The sequence below is a fragment of the Pteronotus mesoamericanus genome, unplaced genomic scaffold (assembly GCF_021234165.1).
Source record: "Pteronotus mesoamericanus isolate MK-2021 breed Mesoamerican mustached bat unplaced genomic scaffold, CSHL_Meso_final scaffold_31, whole genome shotgun sequence".
In the NCBI taxonomy this organism is placed as follows: Eukaryota; Metazoa; Chordata; class Mammalia; order Chiroptera; family Mormoopidae; genus Pteronotus; species Pteronotus mesoamericanus.
The window spans coordinates 5,125,296-5,144,908 of NW_026555312.1; the positions used below are offsets into that span (position 1 = coordinate 5,125,296).

A 19,613-nucleotide genomic window follows, 5' to 3' on the forward strand; every position below is an offset into this window, starting at 1 on the left:
TCATAATAGTTCCAATCTGAAAATTCCCAAATGACCACTAATATTAGAATGGATAGTATAATACATTGTGACGTATTCATAAAATGGAACATGTACAACAATAAAAATGATGACTCTTACTAAAATAATGTTGAACAAGGGAAAAAGAGACAAAAAATTAAAATATTCAATGTGACTACACAAAATTCAGAAATTGGCAAAATGAAACATTGTGGATCAGAGATGCGTACAAAGATGATACAACTATAAGGAGTATGATGGTAACCACCATAAATTTTAGGATTTTCATAAAATTCAGGATAAGGGATAGGGTGTGATTGGGTTGATTTCTGGGGTATAGGCAATATTCTCTATAGTGGCCATATGGGCAATATTTTTAAAGATATATTATAATTTTGCTTCATTTACGAACTTCTCTGTATGTTGTTAATAATTTTTTTTTTTTTTAAGGCATAGAAATTACTGATTAGGGAAAACATGCTAGGGGTGAAGACCTAGAAGGATTCACTTGTAAAGATGGTTCCTGAAGCCACATAAGTGAGACTCAGGGGAGAGAGAGTGCAAAGAGAATGAGAGGCCAACAGTGACAAATGAGGTACATTTGAGCAAGACAAAGACCGAAAAAATACCAGTGAGTTTGGCAATTAGGATTCCAGTGGTCACTCAAGTGCCATTTGATGCTAACATACTGCTATTCATAATAAAAATTTCATGCATTTCCTGTTCTATTTTTCAAAAATAACATGCCATATTCCATTTTAAACAAACCATGCATCACACCAGGTTCTTCATTTCAATAAGTATTTCAGACTCAATAAAAAAAGTGATTTAAATCTTGCTATTTTGTAACTAACAGGTATAGAAATGTAGCAAAATCTTATCATTTTGTTGATGTTAGAACAGTAGAAATTAAACTAGAATTGCACATGACAGTATGATTTAAATAGCTGATTACAAATATATTATGCATGTTCTAAGTTTTACTAAATATGTGATACTTTATGGGGAATATTATCAACAGAACATAAAGAATACCTTTTTATAAACTCATACAAATCATAACGTGCTGTGATTACTTTCGACCCAGATCAAAAAAGAGATTGTAATATAATATATAAGTCTTAGAAAGTCACTGAATTTTGAATTGAAATTTAAGGACAAAAGGATTTTTCAGGTGAGGAGAAAACTGTACTTATGGCTTGGAACAGAACAGAAAAAAACTGTGAAAGAAGTAAGATTTTAAACATAATATTTTGCCTATATCAGAAATGTACCTTGTATTGTACAATAAGAAGTAGGATATGAGTGACATTTATTTTTAGAAACTCTTTTTTTAAAAATTTATTGATTTTTGAGAGAGGGAGGGAGAGAAAAACATTGTTTTGTTTTTCTACTTATTTATGCGTTCGTTGAAAACATGTTTGTTTTTAAAGTTTTGAATTTTCCTTTGAAAATAGCTTTGACAATTTAGAAATGCGATAAATTATCATTCAAAAATGGACTTGGAGCACGGGCAACAAAGGAAAAAACACATTAATAGGACTTCAAAAAAAAAAAACAACTTTGTGCATCAAAGGCAAATAACAGATCAAAAAGGTAACCCATGAAATGGGAGAAAATGGTTGTAAACCATTAAATGAGAGAAAATGGTTGTAAACCATGCATCTGAACCCTGGCTGGTGTGGCTCAGTTGGCTAGAGCATAGTCCCTCAAACCGAAAGGTCATGGGTTCAATTCCCAGTCAGGGCAGATGCCTGGGTTGAGGGCCAGGTCCCCAGTAGCGGGCATGAGAGAGGCAACCACACATTGATGTTTCTCTCCCTGTCTTTCTCTGTCTTTTCCCCTCTATAAAAATAAGTAAATAAAACCTTTTAAAAAAAATGGGCAAAGACTTGACGTTTCTCTAAAGAAGGTATACGAAAGGCAAATAAGCACATGAAAAGATGCTCAATATCACTAATCATTAGGGAAATGCAAATTAAAAGCACAATGAGATACTAGTCACGCCCATTAGGATGGCTGTTATTTAAAAAAGAAAACAAAATTAATAATTATTGGGGAGAATGTGAAGAAACTGAGACCCTTATGCATTGCTGGTGGGAATGCAAAAGGCTGCAGCTGATGTGAAAAACAGTATAGCAATTTCTCAAAAAAAAATTAAACATAGAATTGCCACATGGTCAAGCAATTCCACTTAGGGGTATATATCCGAAAGAAATGAAAGCAGAGGCTCAAACATACTTTTACACTATGTTCATGGCAGCATTATTGACAAGAGCCAAAAGGTGGAAGCAATCCAAATATTCACCAAAGGATAAATCGATAAACGAAATGTGGCACATACATATAATGGAATATTATTCAGCCTTAAAAAGGAAGGGAATTCTGACACATATTACAAACATGGATGAACCCTAAGGATATTATGCTAAGTGAAATAAGCCAGTCACAAAAAGACAAATACTGAATGATCTTACTTATATGAGGTACCTAAAGTAGTTAAATTGAGAGCCAGAAAGTAAAATGGGTGTTTTGCAGGAGTTGGGGGACGAGGAGAACAAGGAGCTGTTTAATGGGTGTAGAGTTTAAATTTTGCAAGCTGAAGAGTTCAGCAGATTGGTTGCACAACAATGTGAATTCACTTAACGTCACCTTCAAATGTGTTATGTGCATTTTACCACAATAAAAAAAAATGGACTTGGAAATGAATAAATGTTAAAAACAGAATCACAGTCACTTTTTGGATGAAGATGTAAGTCACTGTTTGGGTGCAGAGGTAACAGAAAACTATTGTGTTCTTTTTATATGTACTTTATTATTTTCATATAGTACCTGGATTTCAAGCTCAGCAATGTGCTGCTGTAGTTCAGCCACAGCAGCTATGCTGTCTGCTTCCCGGAGTCTCACAGCCATCACTTCTTCCTTGTTCTAGGGTGACAAACAAAACAAACCAATAATAAACCAAACTAATAATAAACTAATAAAGCATAAACAATGTCACTTATTTCAAAATTTAGAAAATAACAAATAAGCCCATGAATAAATGAGAAAAAAGCCATTATCTCCTAAACTTGATATAAAATGAAGACTATATAGAACAGCATTCCATCTTTAAATATTAAGAAATGCCATTCATATAAATAAATATCACTCAAGATCTTTAAATTAAAAATTAAAAGTATTAAAATTACTGGTGACTGTGAAAGTTAAGTTTTTATGAAAGAACAATGATTGAAAATTTTCAAACACTTAAGTAGGATGACAGACTAATGGAGAACATGGATACTAACAGAGTATGTTAGCTAGATATTTTAAAAGTTATATTATTTCTGAAGCAATAAATGTTAATGAATATTTACGCTGTACTACGAAGAATAATATTAAAATATACCACAATTCTGCATAATATGTACCCCACCTCAAAATTTCACAAAAGAAAAATTCTAAAAACATATTCTACAGTATGTATGAGAAATGCTAATCCAGAAATAACAATGAAATATAGAGGAAAAGTGTATGCAAAAATATTTTGCTCTCCCATTAACTTCAGCTGAAATATATCAATCATTTAGGATTAAAAATGTGTAGCATGGTGATCATATAATATTGACATTATAATATCAGAATGTAAAAAATACTAAATTTTATAAAAGTAAAATAATTAAACTTTTAAATAAAAATTTATATTGCCGTAAACTGGAAGGTCATGGGTTCGATTCCTGGTCAGGGCACATGCCTGGTTTGCAAGCTAGGTCCCTGGCTGGGGGCATGCAAGAGACAAGCAATCTATGTTTCTCTCCTTCTCTTTCTCCCTCCCTTCCCTTCTCTGTAAAAACACATAAATAAAATCTTTAAAAATTTATATTTATTTTGTATCTCAGATACAATATTGGGACTTCAAGCAAATACTATTTTAAATATTTTGTAAAGTTGCCTATGGCCAAAACATGTAGTCTCTGCACCCAATGTTGTGCTGATGTTTAACAACCAGCTTCCGTGGACGTTTGTGTGTGTGTGTGCGCGCATGCTCATGTGCACATGCATATATCTGTGTGTGTGAAATGTGTTTATGCATAAGTATATATTTTAATATTAACTGATATAAAGGATGTATAGTACAAAACACTAACATAATAAGACATTCAATACTCATTATTGTAAATTCTATATAGTCAGTATGTTCTCACAGAATACTTTGACTTATTTTTGCCAAACTCTTATATCCATAAGCCACCTATGGTTGAAACTGAGGAACAAATGAAGTTTCAATATGTACACTGCTTAATTATTTTTGTTTATGTTAGAGATAAGATGGAAGTGAAATTAGGAGGATATGTTAGAATTTCACTTATTTGTCAATGAACAAGTTTTTGCTGATTCTAATAATAGTAATTAAGTAGAAGAAAATTTCCTTAATATTGTGTGCTAGTCACAACATTAAGGCTGAACATACCACAAACTTCTAAGCTTTAATCTGCATAATTAGTTCACAGCAGGAGTGAAAAACTTTCCCTTAAAGGGTCATATAGTAAATATTTTCGCCCTGATGGCCATGCAATCTGCCACAACTATTTTATCTGCCACTGGAGCATGAAAATGGCCATAGTACATTCCTGAATTAACAGGCTGTATTCCAATAAAACTGTATTTACAGAATCAGGCAGTCAGACAGATTTGGGCCATGGGCCATAGTTTGCCAAATCCTGGTCTAGGTTATCAAGCCCTGATATGTAGTTTGCCAACTTATGTGGTGTAAATACTTCTACTATGGCTCCTTTCAAGCTGCCAACATAACATGACAAAAACACAGAGCTGGGATGAAATGTGCAGTAGCATGCTATTGTATGGTGTTTCCACCACCTACAGCTACAACTGGTATAAATAACCTCAAAAGCACAGATAATAGTAAAATGCAAAATAATTAGGAAATGATGTTTGAGTGTTTGTTACCTTTGTTCTACTATAATTTAATTACATTAAATAAAAATTTTAATATGGTTGTTTAACAAACGTGTCATAAAATTCTCAAAAATTTAATAATCGGTTCTTGCAAGCTTTTACTAGTTGGCTCCAGCACACCACTGTGTCTATGTTTAACAAAATTCATATCTGGTTTTGTCGCCCCCTTATTTTATTTATTTTTTTAAGATTTGTTTATTTATTTATTTTTAGAGAGAGGGTAAGGAAAAGAGAAAGAGGCAAGAAACATCAGTGTGTGGTCACCTCTCATGCACCCCCTTACTGGGGACCTGGTCCGCAACCCAGGCATGTGCTCTGACTGGGAATTGAACTGGTGAGCCTTTGATTCTCAGGCCAGCACTTAATCCACTGAGCCACACCAGCCATAGCTACATTTTAAGCACATTAAAGGCATTCCACTGATCTTGAAATAATGTTCCAGGTCCTTTATGGGTAACCAAGACTATATGATTTGGCTCCCCCTTTACTGTCCTACCTTCATATCTTACACTATTCCTCACCTCCCTCTCCAGCTAATATACTTTTTTTAATTCAACCAACATGTTGTTCTTTTTTACTTTTGCTCTTCACACATGCGATTCCCTTTGCCTATTGACTTCTGTTGCCTTTCCTTGAACTAACTCCTACATATTCTTAAGGTCTCAGCTTAATCATTTCTTAGTTGGCCTTCCTTGAACCATGACTCTTACAATAAATTCCTATTATGGTGCCCTGTATGCCTCCTCAGTCATAGCACCTGTCATTGTGTGTTACTTGCTTATATCCTTTACTAAGAGAAAGCCCCTTGAGAACAGTGATCTATCCCATACTCATCTCCACCTTGTAATGGATGTGAGTGATCCACCTAAAATTCCCTATCTTCTCACTTCAGTTAAACAGATGGCTGCAGCCTCATGAGAGACTAAACCACAACCACTTAGCTAAGTTGCTCCTGAATTTCTGACCCATGGAATCTCTAGGATATTGGTGCTGACTGCCATTTCAAGCCACTAAGTTTTAGAGGTAATTTATTCAATACCAATAGATAACTGATATATTTATACTCTACTGATTTTAATTAGTCTGTGTAAAAATGTACAAGTATAAGAACAAAAATTTAGGCTTAAATTTCCCCTAATCTCCCCCCTCACCAATATACCTACTTACCAAATAGATGTTGAATTGATGTATTTCTCTAGTTTAACTGCCAATATCTGAGCCCAAGCTAATGCCTCTGTCCCGTACTATTATTACTTGATGATCTCGTATCAAATCTCTCTCCAACCCTACTCCAAACCCATTTCCACATATAGTGGCATGTGGTTCTTTAAAAAAATTAGTCATTACTGCAAGCAACATCCCCTAATAAGTGCTAAAACGCTGTAACCCTTTCCATACAGGGGTCTTCTCCTGACTCTTCATTAAGGTTGATTCTTTCTTACTCTTTAGGTCCCAGCTCTGATACCTCCTTCTGGCACTGGATCTTAATTACCACTTGCCCTTAATTCCCAGTCCACAGTAAATCATTAGTAATGATCTTATGTATTTTCACTTATTATCTCACTAAACACTACATCCACCTTCTTCAATACTGTATCTCCCCAGTGCCCTTCAAAATAAGTGACAAATAAAAGATGTCCACATATTTGATGAATACATAAGTAGTTGCCATCATTCTTTGAAGTCTCACAATGTCAACTCCCAATCCTATTTGAGAATCACTGTCCTAGAATATGTAAATGACATCTATTTAAGATGAAAAGATTTGCCTACACACTTTGTAATAACACGACGAAGAAACAGGAATTATAATGCCCTGCTGGTCAAAGTATAAAATGATGCAAACCTAGGAGGGTAACTTGAAAAAGATCTATGAAAAGTACAAAAATGTATTTACCATTAACCAAACAATAAAATTTATAGGCATTTATCCTGTAGGGATGTGTAGATATATTTCTATATATCTGAAATTATGTATGTTTCAAAGTTGTTCACTATACCCTGTTTATGGTAGCAAAACACTGGGAACAACCCACGTGCCCGTCAATAGGGGCCTACTTAAGTATACTACGGTACAGCCATGAAATGGAAAACAATGTACTTTGGAAACTAATGGGAAGACCCTTCAAGGACTAATACTTAAATTCTACAAAACATATCATTAAAAAAAAAAAAAGCAAAAAGAATATAAAGTGTGCTAACATTCATGTGAGAGAGAAAAAAATTAGGTATTTTACTTAGTATTTGTCTAAAACAGCTCTAAAAGGATTTATCAAAAAATAATAAAAGCATTACATGGAAAAAAAAAGAGATATGTCATAGGGTCAGGAATAGAATAAGATAGAAGGGAACAGGGATGTTACAATACTAGCATTATAATCATAGTAAAATACTTTGATTCACTTTCTTCACTTAACATTATTTATTTTGTAATTTTACAAGTCTGTATATAAATTAATATACATTTTCTCATGGAGATATATATCTCTGTATGTAGAACTAGAGAATATAAAATTCTCTACATAATCTCCAAGTTTCAATTTATGCAGAAAATCCCATAATATCATTACTGAAATCTTGGGAACCAGATGCGTTATGAAATTTCAGATTTTTTAGATTTTAGAAAAGTAATATGGTGTATAAACCATATATTAGTCTTACACAGTGGGATCTGAGGCAGCACCCATAATGAAACAGTATACTCAATGCTCAACACAATAAAGCAGTAAAGTATAAATACCCACAACCAACTGAGATATTTTAAAATGATAAATGACCATATCTCAATTCAAATCAGGTTTCGCTTCCAAATCAATCTGCGTAAAATTTATGAGAAAAACCTTTGAGTTTACAGTGTTTAGGATTTTCATATTGGGGATCATAGACTTGTACTATTTCATCTTTAAGTAGGAATGTTCAAATTCAGTTACAGAAGGAAAATAACACTAATGTCAAAACAGCACCCTGACATTTTAAATAAATGAAAAATGAAATGAACTTTAATAATTACTTATCAACAAATAATAAGCTATAATCATATAAAACTAAATGAAAATTAGTTGGATTCATGTAATTGAAGGACTGGCTTCCCTGGAAGTTAGATTTGTCTTTAAATTGGTCCAACATAACAAGGTAAAAACACATACACTTAATCAGAATGTACTAGGAGCTGGAGTGACAACACACTGGTCACTTTTGAAATCTGCAAAAGGCATTATAAAAGATTAAATCAATCAATATAAAGCTTAAACCAGAGGAGAAACCAGAATCAGCATCTGTAACATACTTCACAGGGGTATTAATGAACAATTGTTCCTTTTTTAAATCTCAAAACAGTTCTTAAAATTCTCTGAAATTCTGAATCTGAGCCCATTGCCCAGAAAAATTCAAAGAAAACAATTATTTTCATTAACAAATTCCCCAAAAATTTATTTCCAAAAAATAATTTACTTAAAAGGCATCTGAGGATCAATACTAAATGCAGTAACAATGTTATCGACACATTTTTAAGGAAAGCTTACACCGATAATGAAAAAGATTAAATTTTGTTCTTTATTAAAAATAAGTCAGCAGACAATATAGCATCCAAAAAACTGGATCAGATATTAGTATAACAAATCAAATTGATATAACCTCATGCTATATCATTTTATTTTTTTAAGATTTTATTTAATTATCCACAGAAAGAGGGGAAGGGAGGGAGAAGGAGTGGGAGATAAATATCAATGTGCAAGAGAAACATCGATCAGCTGCCTTTTGCATGGCCCCAACCAGAGACCTAGCTGGCAACCCAGGCAAGTGCCCTGAGTGGGAATCAAACTGGCAACCTTTCAGTTTGTGGGACAATGTCCAACCCACTGAACCACACCAGTCAGGGCCACATCATTTTATTTCTAAATTAGTATAGTCATATCCTTCAAGAGGGACTATTCTTAAATTAGTACAAATTTCAGTACTGCCTACAGATTTCTGTCAGTGTAAATTGTAACAGCCATGCATATTAATTAGGATGTAATTTCATCTCTGGATTTCAGTGACACTGATAAACCACTCAAGCTTCACTCTTGGTTTTTAATGACACCAGAACAAGTTGATGGAATTACAGCTTTATATGTGCCATTGAAAGTCTTATTTCTTTTCATAGAATAACAGGGCTGGAATCTTTAAAGGACATCATTCCTACTATCTCATCATGGAAGATGGATGTCTAGTTTATTTTTAAAATCCTATAGCTTGCCCTCAATAATCCATTCTAATGCTCAGACCACAGTCATCTCTTTAGTTATTTCCCACACACACACCCTCTCCTCCCATTCTGCTCCCCGTCTCCTCTATCACCACTACAATACTGTATATTTATTTCAGGAAAACATGTCCTTGCATTTAAATACTTTCATGCTTTATGAATCTAAACACTTCACAAGAAATAGAAAAAGTAATTAAAATAATGAGAAATGTAGAAAATTTCCCCAGTCCATTGGAACACATAACACTTCTTTTGCTCTCTACTCTATCTAGAAAACATGTTGATATTCACAGTTCACTAATAAGGTACCTATCAAAGCAGAGTTGCCCTAACCTCTCTAAATTCCCTGTCTTGTCAGTTGAGACCTTAAAAGCTTTGGTTTAAAGGGTTACAGATCAAAAAAAGTTGTAAAGAGATAACATATTAACCCCTTAGTTACCTTGATTTCATGTACTGGCATGTGGTTGAAAATGAGGTTTTCTGGTGAAATGCACCCCAGAGCAAGATATGCTAACGTAGTCTAAAAGCAACCACCAAACCAAGTTCAGAGAAAGTGGGGAATAAAACTAGCTTCTTATGGCTTCATTTGATTTTAAGACAATGTAATCAATGCTGAGATAAAACCAAAAAAAAAAAAAATGCATTTTTATATTGACAAAAACAAACTAGCTAGTTGATATATTTACCTTGCATTCAATCTCAGCTTGTTTGCGTTTCGCTTCACTTAACTGAGTAAGTAAACCTTTGTTCTGCGCAGAAAGATACTGCACCTTCTCCTGTAGACTGATCACCTCTTGTTCTGCTCTTCGAAGATGATTACTATTAATCTGGTTCTAATAATAAAAAAAAGTAAATATTCAGATTATATAGAAAAAAGGCCTGAAAAAAACTTACAAATTTCTACCTGCCCATTTCATAGAGCTTACACATTATAAAAAGTGTTATTACTAGTTATAGGTCAATTTTATTCAACAAATACTTAAAAATGAAAAAAAAAGGATTTATAAAACTGCTTTAAAAATCAAATCATCTAAAATAATACATAAGGTCCATATTAGAAACAGTCATAATAGTCCACTTTATCATTTATATAATAAATACCTACAAACTATAAAGATTTTTACACAGAACTTGAAGGTATTAATTTCTGAAATAGGCAATATGGTATAAAGTTTCCAATCCTCTTTCCAGTTCTCAGAAGAAAGCACAGACTGATTGAAGGTACTATTACCATTTGCTGGGCTGTAAACCTGATGTCACAAAATATGTCATGTGCATGCCTACGTTCCTCCGATGTGCAGCACAGTTTATTTTTATGGAACAAAGACTGATTCTGAATTCTGGCTTACGATTTGGTAATAAAGCAAACTAGTTAATATCTCTGAGTCTCTATTGCCTTATTTGAAAAATGTATGTAAAAATACTGCCTATTTCTCATTTGGTTGTCTTCAGGATTAAATGAGATAATATATGTAACAGGCTTAATAAAGAATAAGAAGTCAATAAACACTAGCTACTTAAGTATTATAATTATAGGACATGCTAAAAAAAATAACATAGACCTTGAATCAACTGACTTGAGGTAGTTTTTCCCATCAGGCTTGATGCAGCCTGAATTTCCTCAACCCCAAATTATTCTATCAGGGGCCTGAAAGAAACAGTAAGAATTTTCATAATCAAAGACAAGTAAAATCTGGCTCCTCAATGAACAGTTCTTTAACCTTGGTCAATCTCATTATCTAATCTCATCCAATTTCAGTTCACTGGTATAAGCGTAGATTTACCACAGCACTTGCCTTTCAAGGCTCTGTTGTGAGAACGACATGAGAAAAGTTTATGAAAGGAGTCTCACACAATGCCTGAAATTTAACAGATACTTAATAAATGCACAGCTGTTGCTATAATTATACCTCTTCACCTGACTCTCTGAAAAGGACCCTGCCTCCAGTTTTCATAAAATATATGGATCATCTAATAGATATAAGCTCCAAAACTTTCTACCACTTCTGGGTTTCTTCATCTTCGTATTTACTTGTCTTTCTGACTCACAGAAGAAATTCCTCCTTTCTAAGAACATCTTCTATATTACTCTCTTCTTTATTATTTTCAAAGAATACTATCTGTCTACAAAATTATTTATAAACTTCTTAGTATTGTATTGAAAATGTTCCATAAGCTTTTTTACTGTCTTGCCTTCTACCATTAAAACAAATAACTACACTTCAGAGGGACATGTCTTTGATATAAGCTCCAAAGAACTGCCACAGGTAAAACTCCAACTTTTACCCCTAATTACAATTCCATGATCCAAAATTACAAAACACACATAAACAAAACTGAAAAATTGCCAATGAATGAGAAATAGTAGATAAAAAGAGAAAAATAGATTTTTGAGAACTCTAGATAAAATCACAGGGACTTTATATATAATTCAACATTACTAGACATAAAAAGAGGGAGCAAAAACATAAGCAAAGCACAAGTCACTCTCAAGAAAATTCAGCAAATTTAAAAAAATAACCAAATACAATTTCTAAAATTAACTACTGATATTAAAATCAATTAAAGGGTTAAACCGATTAAATACCATGAAGAAACAATTTGTGCCCCAGAAAGAAGTCAAGAGACATAGAAAAGAACATGAGAAAGTAAAAAAACCCTGCCTAATAAGGGTTGTAAGATAAAATAGGAAAAAAAGGCAGTGAGAGATGGTCCAAGACAGCAACTTTCAACCTTTTTCATCATTAGTTATGGCACACATAAACTAATTACTAAAATTCTGCAGCACACCAAAAATTATTTTTTATTTTTTGCAGCTCTGACAAGAAATAGGTATAATTTTGATTCATTCCCACTGGACAGATACTGTTGTATTGGCTGTTGTCTTTTTTTCATCTGACAGTCTAAGGGAAATGAGGTCAGTGCCCCCGACTAAATAATCAGGTACCATATATTTTAAAAATTCTGTGGCACACTAGTTCAAAATCGCTGGTCTAAGAGATGATAATAGTTAAGAATTTTTTATAATTAAAAAAAAAAACGTATAAATCCACATGAAATTCAGGAAGCATAACTAGTCCCAAACAGGACAAATAAATTCTTACCAAGACACAATGTAACCAAACTTAGAATGTTAAACAAAAGAAGAGGCAAATCAAGGAAAAATCTGAGTATCTATGAAGGGGGAAAGTGAAATATCTGGCAGACATATTAACAGGAAAAACATGTAGTATTTAAACAAATAAATTTCATCCTACAACAGTATTCAGCTAAACTATTTTACAAGAGTGAGAGAAAGCATACTTATTTTCAGAAAGTGAGAGTTTATAGCACTTGATAGAAATTTAAATAAAAGAAAGAATAGAGAGCAAAAAAATAGGTAGACAAATCCAAACAAGCACTGACTCCATAAACAATAATAATGTCTAGTAATTTGGAAGTATGAAAGTGATGTGCAATAACAGTAAGATGTAAGATTAGAAGATAGAAAAAGAGCATATAAAGTTTGTATAATGCCCTTAATACAGTTTGGAAGGAAGATGGAAATAATTACTAACTTTAGACTTTGTTCAATCAGGTAAGTAAGCATTTTTAATTTTTTTCAAGTAACAAACACTAAAGGCAAAAAACATTATGAAAGTCAAACTAGTAGAGAGAAAGAGAAAACTAAATTAAGCCAATAAAAAGCAATATAGGAGGAAAAAGCAGAAAAACAAAGACATGGAAATGACAAAATAAAACAATTTCAAATATTTTAAAATAAAGACTTGATTTCTGGTCAGGGATGTAGAGTCAGAAAAAGCATTGCAACCACTCTTTCAATTAAAAAAGAAGAAAAAAAAAAGCCAGTCAAACTCTAAGTTCATGACTTTTGTTGAACCCAGAGAGGTGAGGTCAGAAGATAATCGACCAGCCCCAAATCCAAGAAGAGACAAGAGTAGAAGCAGCCAGAAGCTGTTAAGCATATTTCAGCTAGAATAAATATCAAACTGGGAGAGGCCAAGTGTAGGGTAGCTAGAGAATGAGGAGCCCAGGATAGCAGAAGAGTTCACAAACTTCTTCATGGACCCCAGCAGATATACTACAAAAAGACTGATGAGAGTCTTAAGAAAGAGAAGCCAATGGTACAGAACTGAGAGAGGGGAATAGCAGCCAATATGGGAGGGGCACTGACTCTTGCTTTCTAACTGTTCCAGGTAATAAAAGGTTTAATCTGCTTGGAACACTAATCTCCTTGGGGCACTAGGGAAATCTTTGTATCTGAGTAAGGGGAAGGACTATGTTTTGGCCTAGGACTATAGCTGAGGGTAGTGCAGGAGCACTAAGAAAGCCAAATACTCAGATCCAGGGACAGTACAGCCTAAGACTGAGGCTTTACCAGAACAGGGCCGAGGTGTTTTCTGCCCTGCCAACTTCTCATAACAAGTAAGAGGAGAATACTGCTGGAGACCAACCCTCTCTGAAGTGCTCTGTAAAGGGAAGACCTAAAGATAGTGACAAAACCCTTTGGCAAACCAGCCCCCAATCTAAAAATAAGATATTGCTAGAGGAATTTGAAGCCTGTGGTGTAATGAGGGTAACCACAAAAACAACAAACCTCAAACCCAACCCACCTCCTGACTATATTAACTCAAATCCCCCACATTAAAGTCCTAGCAGGAGGAAAGGTGTGCACATAGTTTTATCCAGGCACAAAAACTATTTACCTTAGTCTACCATCCTACACAAGATATCCAGTTTTCAACAGAAAAAAAAACAAAAAACTATAAAGCATAGGACAAGGTAAGAAAAAAACTAAGCACAACCTAGACACAAAACAATCAACAGAACCAGCTTCACATATGACACATGGAATTTAAAATAAAGGCTCTAAGGAAAAGGTGAAAAGCATGTAAAAAATCAGATAGGTAATATCAGCAAAGAAATGAAAACTAAGACTCAAACAGAAGTGCTAGAAATGATAAATACAGTAATTGATGTGAAGGATGCCATCAATGGCTCATCAGACAACTCAGAAAGTGGAGGAAAGAATCTGTGGACTTAATAATGCTAATAGAAATATTTCAATCAGTAAGAACTAAAACATGAAGAGCAAAATAAAGGGGGAGAAGAACAGAGCATCCAAGAGTTGCTGGACACCAAACAATCTAACACATATGTAACTGAAATGCAAAAAGAAGACAGTATGAAACAGAAGAAATATCTGGAGAAATAATGACCCAGAATTTTCCAAATTTTATGACAGACACAATTCCACAGATCCAAAAAGCTCAGAGAAATAAAAAGGCAAAAAACACTCAATTCATATCACATTTCCCAAAACAGACTATCCATTTGATCTAAATTCCAAATTTCAAATATATCGCTTAAAGTTATTCCAATATTCGTTTTGAAAAGCATTTTCCCTGGATGAGGCAAAAGGAGGCTTACAACTGTATGTGAAACACAGAGTTTATTCTTGTATTATTTATTTATTATTATATTATTTTCCATATGAAAAACTGTAAACCTACTTTAGCGCCATCCTGTATTTATATTTAGCGCCACCCTTTCTTTTTTTATTATTTTATTTATAAATCATGTTAACTCTATTACAGTTGTCTCAATTTTTCCCCCTTTATCCCTCTCCACCCATCCCACCTCCACCTCCAACTCCCACAGTCCATTCCCACTCTGTTGTCCATGTCCATGGGTCATTCATACTTGTTCTTTGTCTAGTTCCTTCCCCTTCTTTCCACCATTGTCCTCTTTCCCCATCCCCTCTGGCCACTTTCAGTCTGCTCCATGTTTCCATGTCTGTGGTTTATTTTGCTCGTTAGTTTATTTTGTTGAATAGAGTCCACTTATAGGTGAGATCATATGGTAATTGTCTTTCATCAACTGGCTTATTTCACTTAGCTTAATATTCTCCAGTTCCATCCATGTTGTCGCAAAAAGTAAAAGTTCCATCTCTCTCTCTCTCTCTCTCTTTCTTAAATGTAGATTGATTTTTTTAAATGTCAAATTATAAAATATTTTTTAAAAATTTAAAACCCTTATAAAGTCTCAGCAATTAAACCAACATGACACCAGCACACAATAATCAAGTAGATCAATGAAATATAATGAACATTCTAGAGACAAACGTATATATCTGATTAATAGATGTATGACTAAGTTGATATTTCAAGTCAATGGGTAAACTAAGGCTTATCAAACAAATATGGTACATGGATCACTATTACTTGAAATAAAACAAATATAGAGCCCAATTTCACACATTATACAAGAAATATTCAGGTGGGTTAAAAAGCAAGGTCTCATGGACAAAACCAAAGGGGAAGGATTGAGGGAGGGAGGGTAGGAGGGGGCAGGGGAAGATGGTGGGGGGAAGGCAGAGACAAATGTATTTGAAAAAATAAAGAAAATAAATTTTTTAAAAAAAGAAAGAAAACATAATCAATATGTAGAATCTAAGGAGTTTTAGAAGAAAACAGAACTAATATTTTTCATGACCTGAAGTAAAATATTCAGACCCAGAAGGTATAAATATTGACAATGACTATATTAAACATTTAATTATATAGTAATATTATGTCCCATTCTTTATTCCTAATAGTATATTTTGTGCCTTTTTATTTTTCTTCTTTAATTACATTTTATTGACTACACTATTACAGTTGTCCCAATTTTCCCCGTTTGCCACCCTCCAGGACCTCCCATATCTTCAGGCAATTCCCACACCTTTGTTTATGTCCCTTAGTCATGTGTATGTTCTTTGGCTACTCCATTTCCAATACTTTACTATAGGCTATTCTGTATCTACCTATGTACTTCTTAATCCCCTCACCTCTTCACCCATTTGCCAACACCGCCCCCCCCCCCAATCTGGCAACCATCAAAATGCTATCCATATCCATGATTTGGTCTGTTGTTCTTGTTTGCTTAGTTTGTTTTTTAGAGTCATTTGTTGATATATATGTATTTATTGCCATTATATTGTTCATAGTTTTGATCTTCTTTTTCTTATGTAAGTTCCTTTAACATTTCATATAATAATGGCTTGGTGATGTTGAACTCCTTTAGTTTATCTTGTCTGGGAAGCTCATTATCTGTCCTTAGATTCTAAATGATAACTTTGCTGGGTAAAGCAATCTTGGCTGCAGGTCCCTGCTTTTCATGACCTTGAATATTTCTTGCCAGTCCCTAATAGCCTGCAAAGTTTCTTTTGAGTAATCAGCTGATAGCTTTATGGGAACTCCCCTGCAGGTAACTAACTTCTTTTCTCTTGCTGCTTTTAAGATTCTCTATTTTTAACCTTTGGCATTTTAGTTATGACATGTCTTGGAGTTGGCCTCTTTGTATTCATCTTGTTTGGGACTCTGTGCTTTCTAGATTTGCATCTCTATTTTCTTTACCAAGTTAGGGAAGTTTTCTTTCATAATTGTTTCCAATAGATTTCCAATTTCTTACTCTTTCTCTTCTGGCCACTCCTATGATGTGAATTCGTTGGAATACTTGAAATTATTCCAGAGACTCCTTACAATATCTTCATTTTGGGAGATTATTTTTTCTTCTTCTTGTTCTCATTGGTTGTTTTTTGCTTCCTTATGTTCCAAGTCATTGATTCGATTCTCAGCTTCATCCACTCTACTACTGTTTCCCTGTAAATTGTTCTTATTTCAATTAGTGTATCCTTTGTTTCTGACTGGGTCTTTTTTAGGCTGTTGAGGTCCTCCCTAAGTTCCTTGAGCATCCTTATAACCAGTGATTTGAACTATGCATCTGATAGATTGCTTTTCTCCACTTCATTTAGCTCTTTTTCTAGAATTTTGATCTGTTCTTTCATTTGGGCCACATTTCTTTGTCTCCTCGTTTTGGCAGTCTTCCTGTGTTTGTTTCTTTGTATTAGGTAGAGCTGCTCTGACTTCGTGACTTGGTAGTGTGGCCTAGGTATCCTGTACGGTCCAGTGATACAGCCTCCCTTATCACCCAGGGTGGGTACTTGAGGTGCCCTTTGTGTGGGCTGAGTACGTTCTCCTCTTGTAGTTGAGCCCTGATTGCTGTTGGCAGGTTAATGGGAGGAATTTACCCAGGCCAGTCAGCTGCAAGGAACTCTAACCACCAACCTCCACCCTCTATGGAGGATCAGCTGTATAGGGGCAGGGTAGCTGTCGACTAGGATGCACAGGCTCTGGGGTTTCATGGGTGGTACAAACCAAGGTGAGCCCCTTCCTGTGTTCTGCCTGGTGCCACCCTGTCTGAGCTGTAAAGCAATCTGAGATGATTGCTACTTGTGCTGGCCTTGGAGGATCCCAGGCTAAGCAGCAAACCTAGGCTACTGCTATGCCAGGCCTGAGGCCACTTAGCAAGAGATATAGGGGCTGGGGGCTCACTGAGGCTGGCTGTTGTGAGATAATTTAGGAAGTTGTGAAGTATGAGCCAAGACCAGCCATTCATATGGAAAAACCAGTTAACAGCTTGGGTGGGCTGGGAAGTTTGGTGGGTTGGAACCTTAGGGGATCTCCAGGAAGAGGCAAACACTGTTAGCCAGGTCAACAGAGTCTCAGATTTGTCACCTGCCTGCTGGCTCTGTGGCTTCTTGTCGGGGAGGAGGATCTAGAAAAGGAGTAATGGCCACTGCCTGTTTTCTGTATGGGAGAAAGCAGTCCTCCAGCTCTCACCTTGATGCCAAACAGTTCAGTTCCTCCCTGTTTTCCACTGTTGCCATTCCAGCTGCTACCCCAGTGCTGGAGCGCAGAGGGTTGAGTCTGAGTAAGTCTATGGGTGAGTTCTTTAAGAAGAACTGCTTGGGGCTCCAGAAGTTTCTTCCAACAACTCAATCCCCACTAGTTTTTGCAGCCAGAGGTTATGGGGACTTATCTTCCTGGCATAGAATCCTGGGCTGGGAGACCTCACTCCCAAGATATCCATTCCAAATTTTTATCCACCACACATGGGTGAGGGACCAGCCTGTTCAGCATCTCTGCGTCTCCGCGACTCCCACCCGTCTGGATGGATATGGTTTCTTTAGTTCTGTAGTTGTTGGACTTCCATTCAACTCGATTTCTGATGGTTCTATAGTTTAGTTGTAATTTTGATGTGATTGTGTAAGGAGGCGAGCCATGTTTACCAATGCCTCCATTTTGACAAGAAATCTGTCCTTTATTTTCTTGAAGTTTGCCTTATCTTACTAAACGAGATGTAAGAAGACACAGAAAACCTGAAAAGATCTACAACCCTTCAACAACTTGGATCAATAGTTACTATTCTCAGAAGACAAGAGTGTTTAAAGAAATAAATTCCAGCAAATATTGAGGTAATGGGCATTTCCAATCTTACATAAAATTTCTGAGAACAGAAAAAGATAAAATAAAACCCACCTCATTCACCTTGGGACAAAAATCAGGAAACAGTCTTTCCAAAAAAGGAAAATATAGTACTAACTTAGATTAAAAAAAAACTACAGTATTAAAAACTTGAATCCAGCAATGGAAGTATGTTGATTAAGTGGTCACAAACTTGTTTGCCTTTTAGTACTTTAATAACCGTATCTCAGTGTAACTGGTTTGCTGTACAATCCTATATATTTTACTTTATGCATTAAAAGACATTATTTTGAGGGGTCCATAGTCTTCAGACTGCAAAAGGGGTTCACAGCACAAAAAATAATGAAAACCCCTGTACTGAAGAAACTCTTAGAGATATACACTAGGAAACATGTGCAAAAATGTTCAGAGCAGCACTGATTATAATAGCAAATTTGGTACAAAGACAAGTGAGGCTCAATAAACCAAGATATACTCACTAGGTAGATTTTTCTAAAAGTCATTAAAATGAAGGAACTGGAACTATATGTATCAACAAGGACATGTGTCTTAATCTGGGTGCTAGATATATGGGTGTTTGATATAAAACTCTTTGAATGACTAATAGACGTTACACCACAAATCTCCAAGGACACCTTCACCCAAACCACCTAGCTGGAATTAATTCCCCCTTCTAGTCTCCACAGCAATTTCTTTCTCACTCTCTAATTACCATGTTTCTGAATTACATATTTTTCCAGTTGTATTAAGATATAATTGACATATAGCACTATATAAACTTAAAATGCACAACATAATGACCTGACTTACATATATTACTGATTACCACGATATTTAGTTAACATCAATAATCTCGGATAGTAGATTGTATTAAATATAGTTTGTGAATGCCTGATTCCTCAAGGATAAGTTCTTTGAAGGCTAGACAGTACTTTGTTATTCCCATGTTCTCAAAACCATGTTTGTTGAACTCACCTACACCCAGTCTGAAATAAATCCTGAACATGATTTAAAAGCTGTGTTTGCATTATTTAGTATATACACTGATAAAATTTATTATAAAAATAAAACTTCCCATTATATATTTTTACTTTCTATAA

The 19,613-nt window shown here is 34.8% G+C and overlaps 1 protein-coding gene across 4 annotated transcripts in view; it reads right to left on the minus strand.

Moving 5' to 3' along the window:
* Positions 1-19,613, minus strand: part of EVI5 (ecotropic viral integration site 5) — a 220,943-nt gene that overhangs the window by 76,402 nt on the left and 124,928 nt on the right. For all 4 annotated transcript variants that reach the window (XM_054592137.1, XM_054592136.1, XM_054592134.1 and 1 more), the window contains 2 exons: positions 9,892-10,038; positions 2,833-2,928 (listed from right to left, as the gene is read on the minus strand). In XM_054592137.1, coding sequence (XP_054448112.1) covers positions 2,833-2,928; positions 9,892-10,038 — 243 coding nt within the window. The remainder of the gene's footprint in view (positions 1-2,832; positions 2,929-9,891; positions 10,039-19,613) is intronic.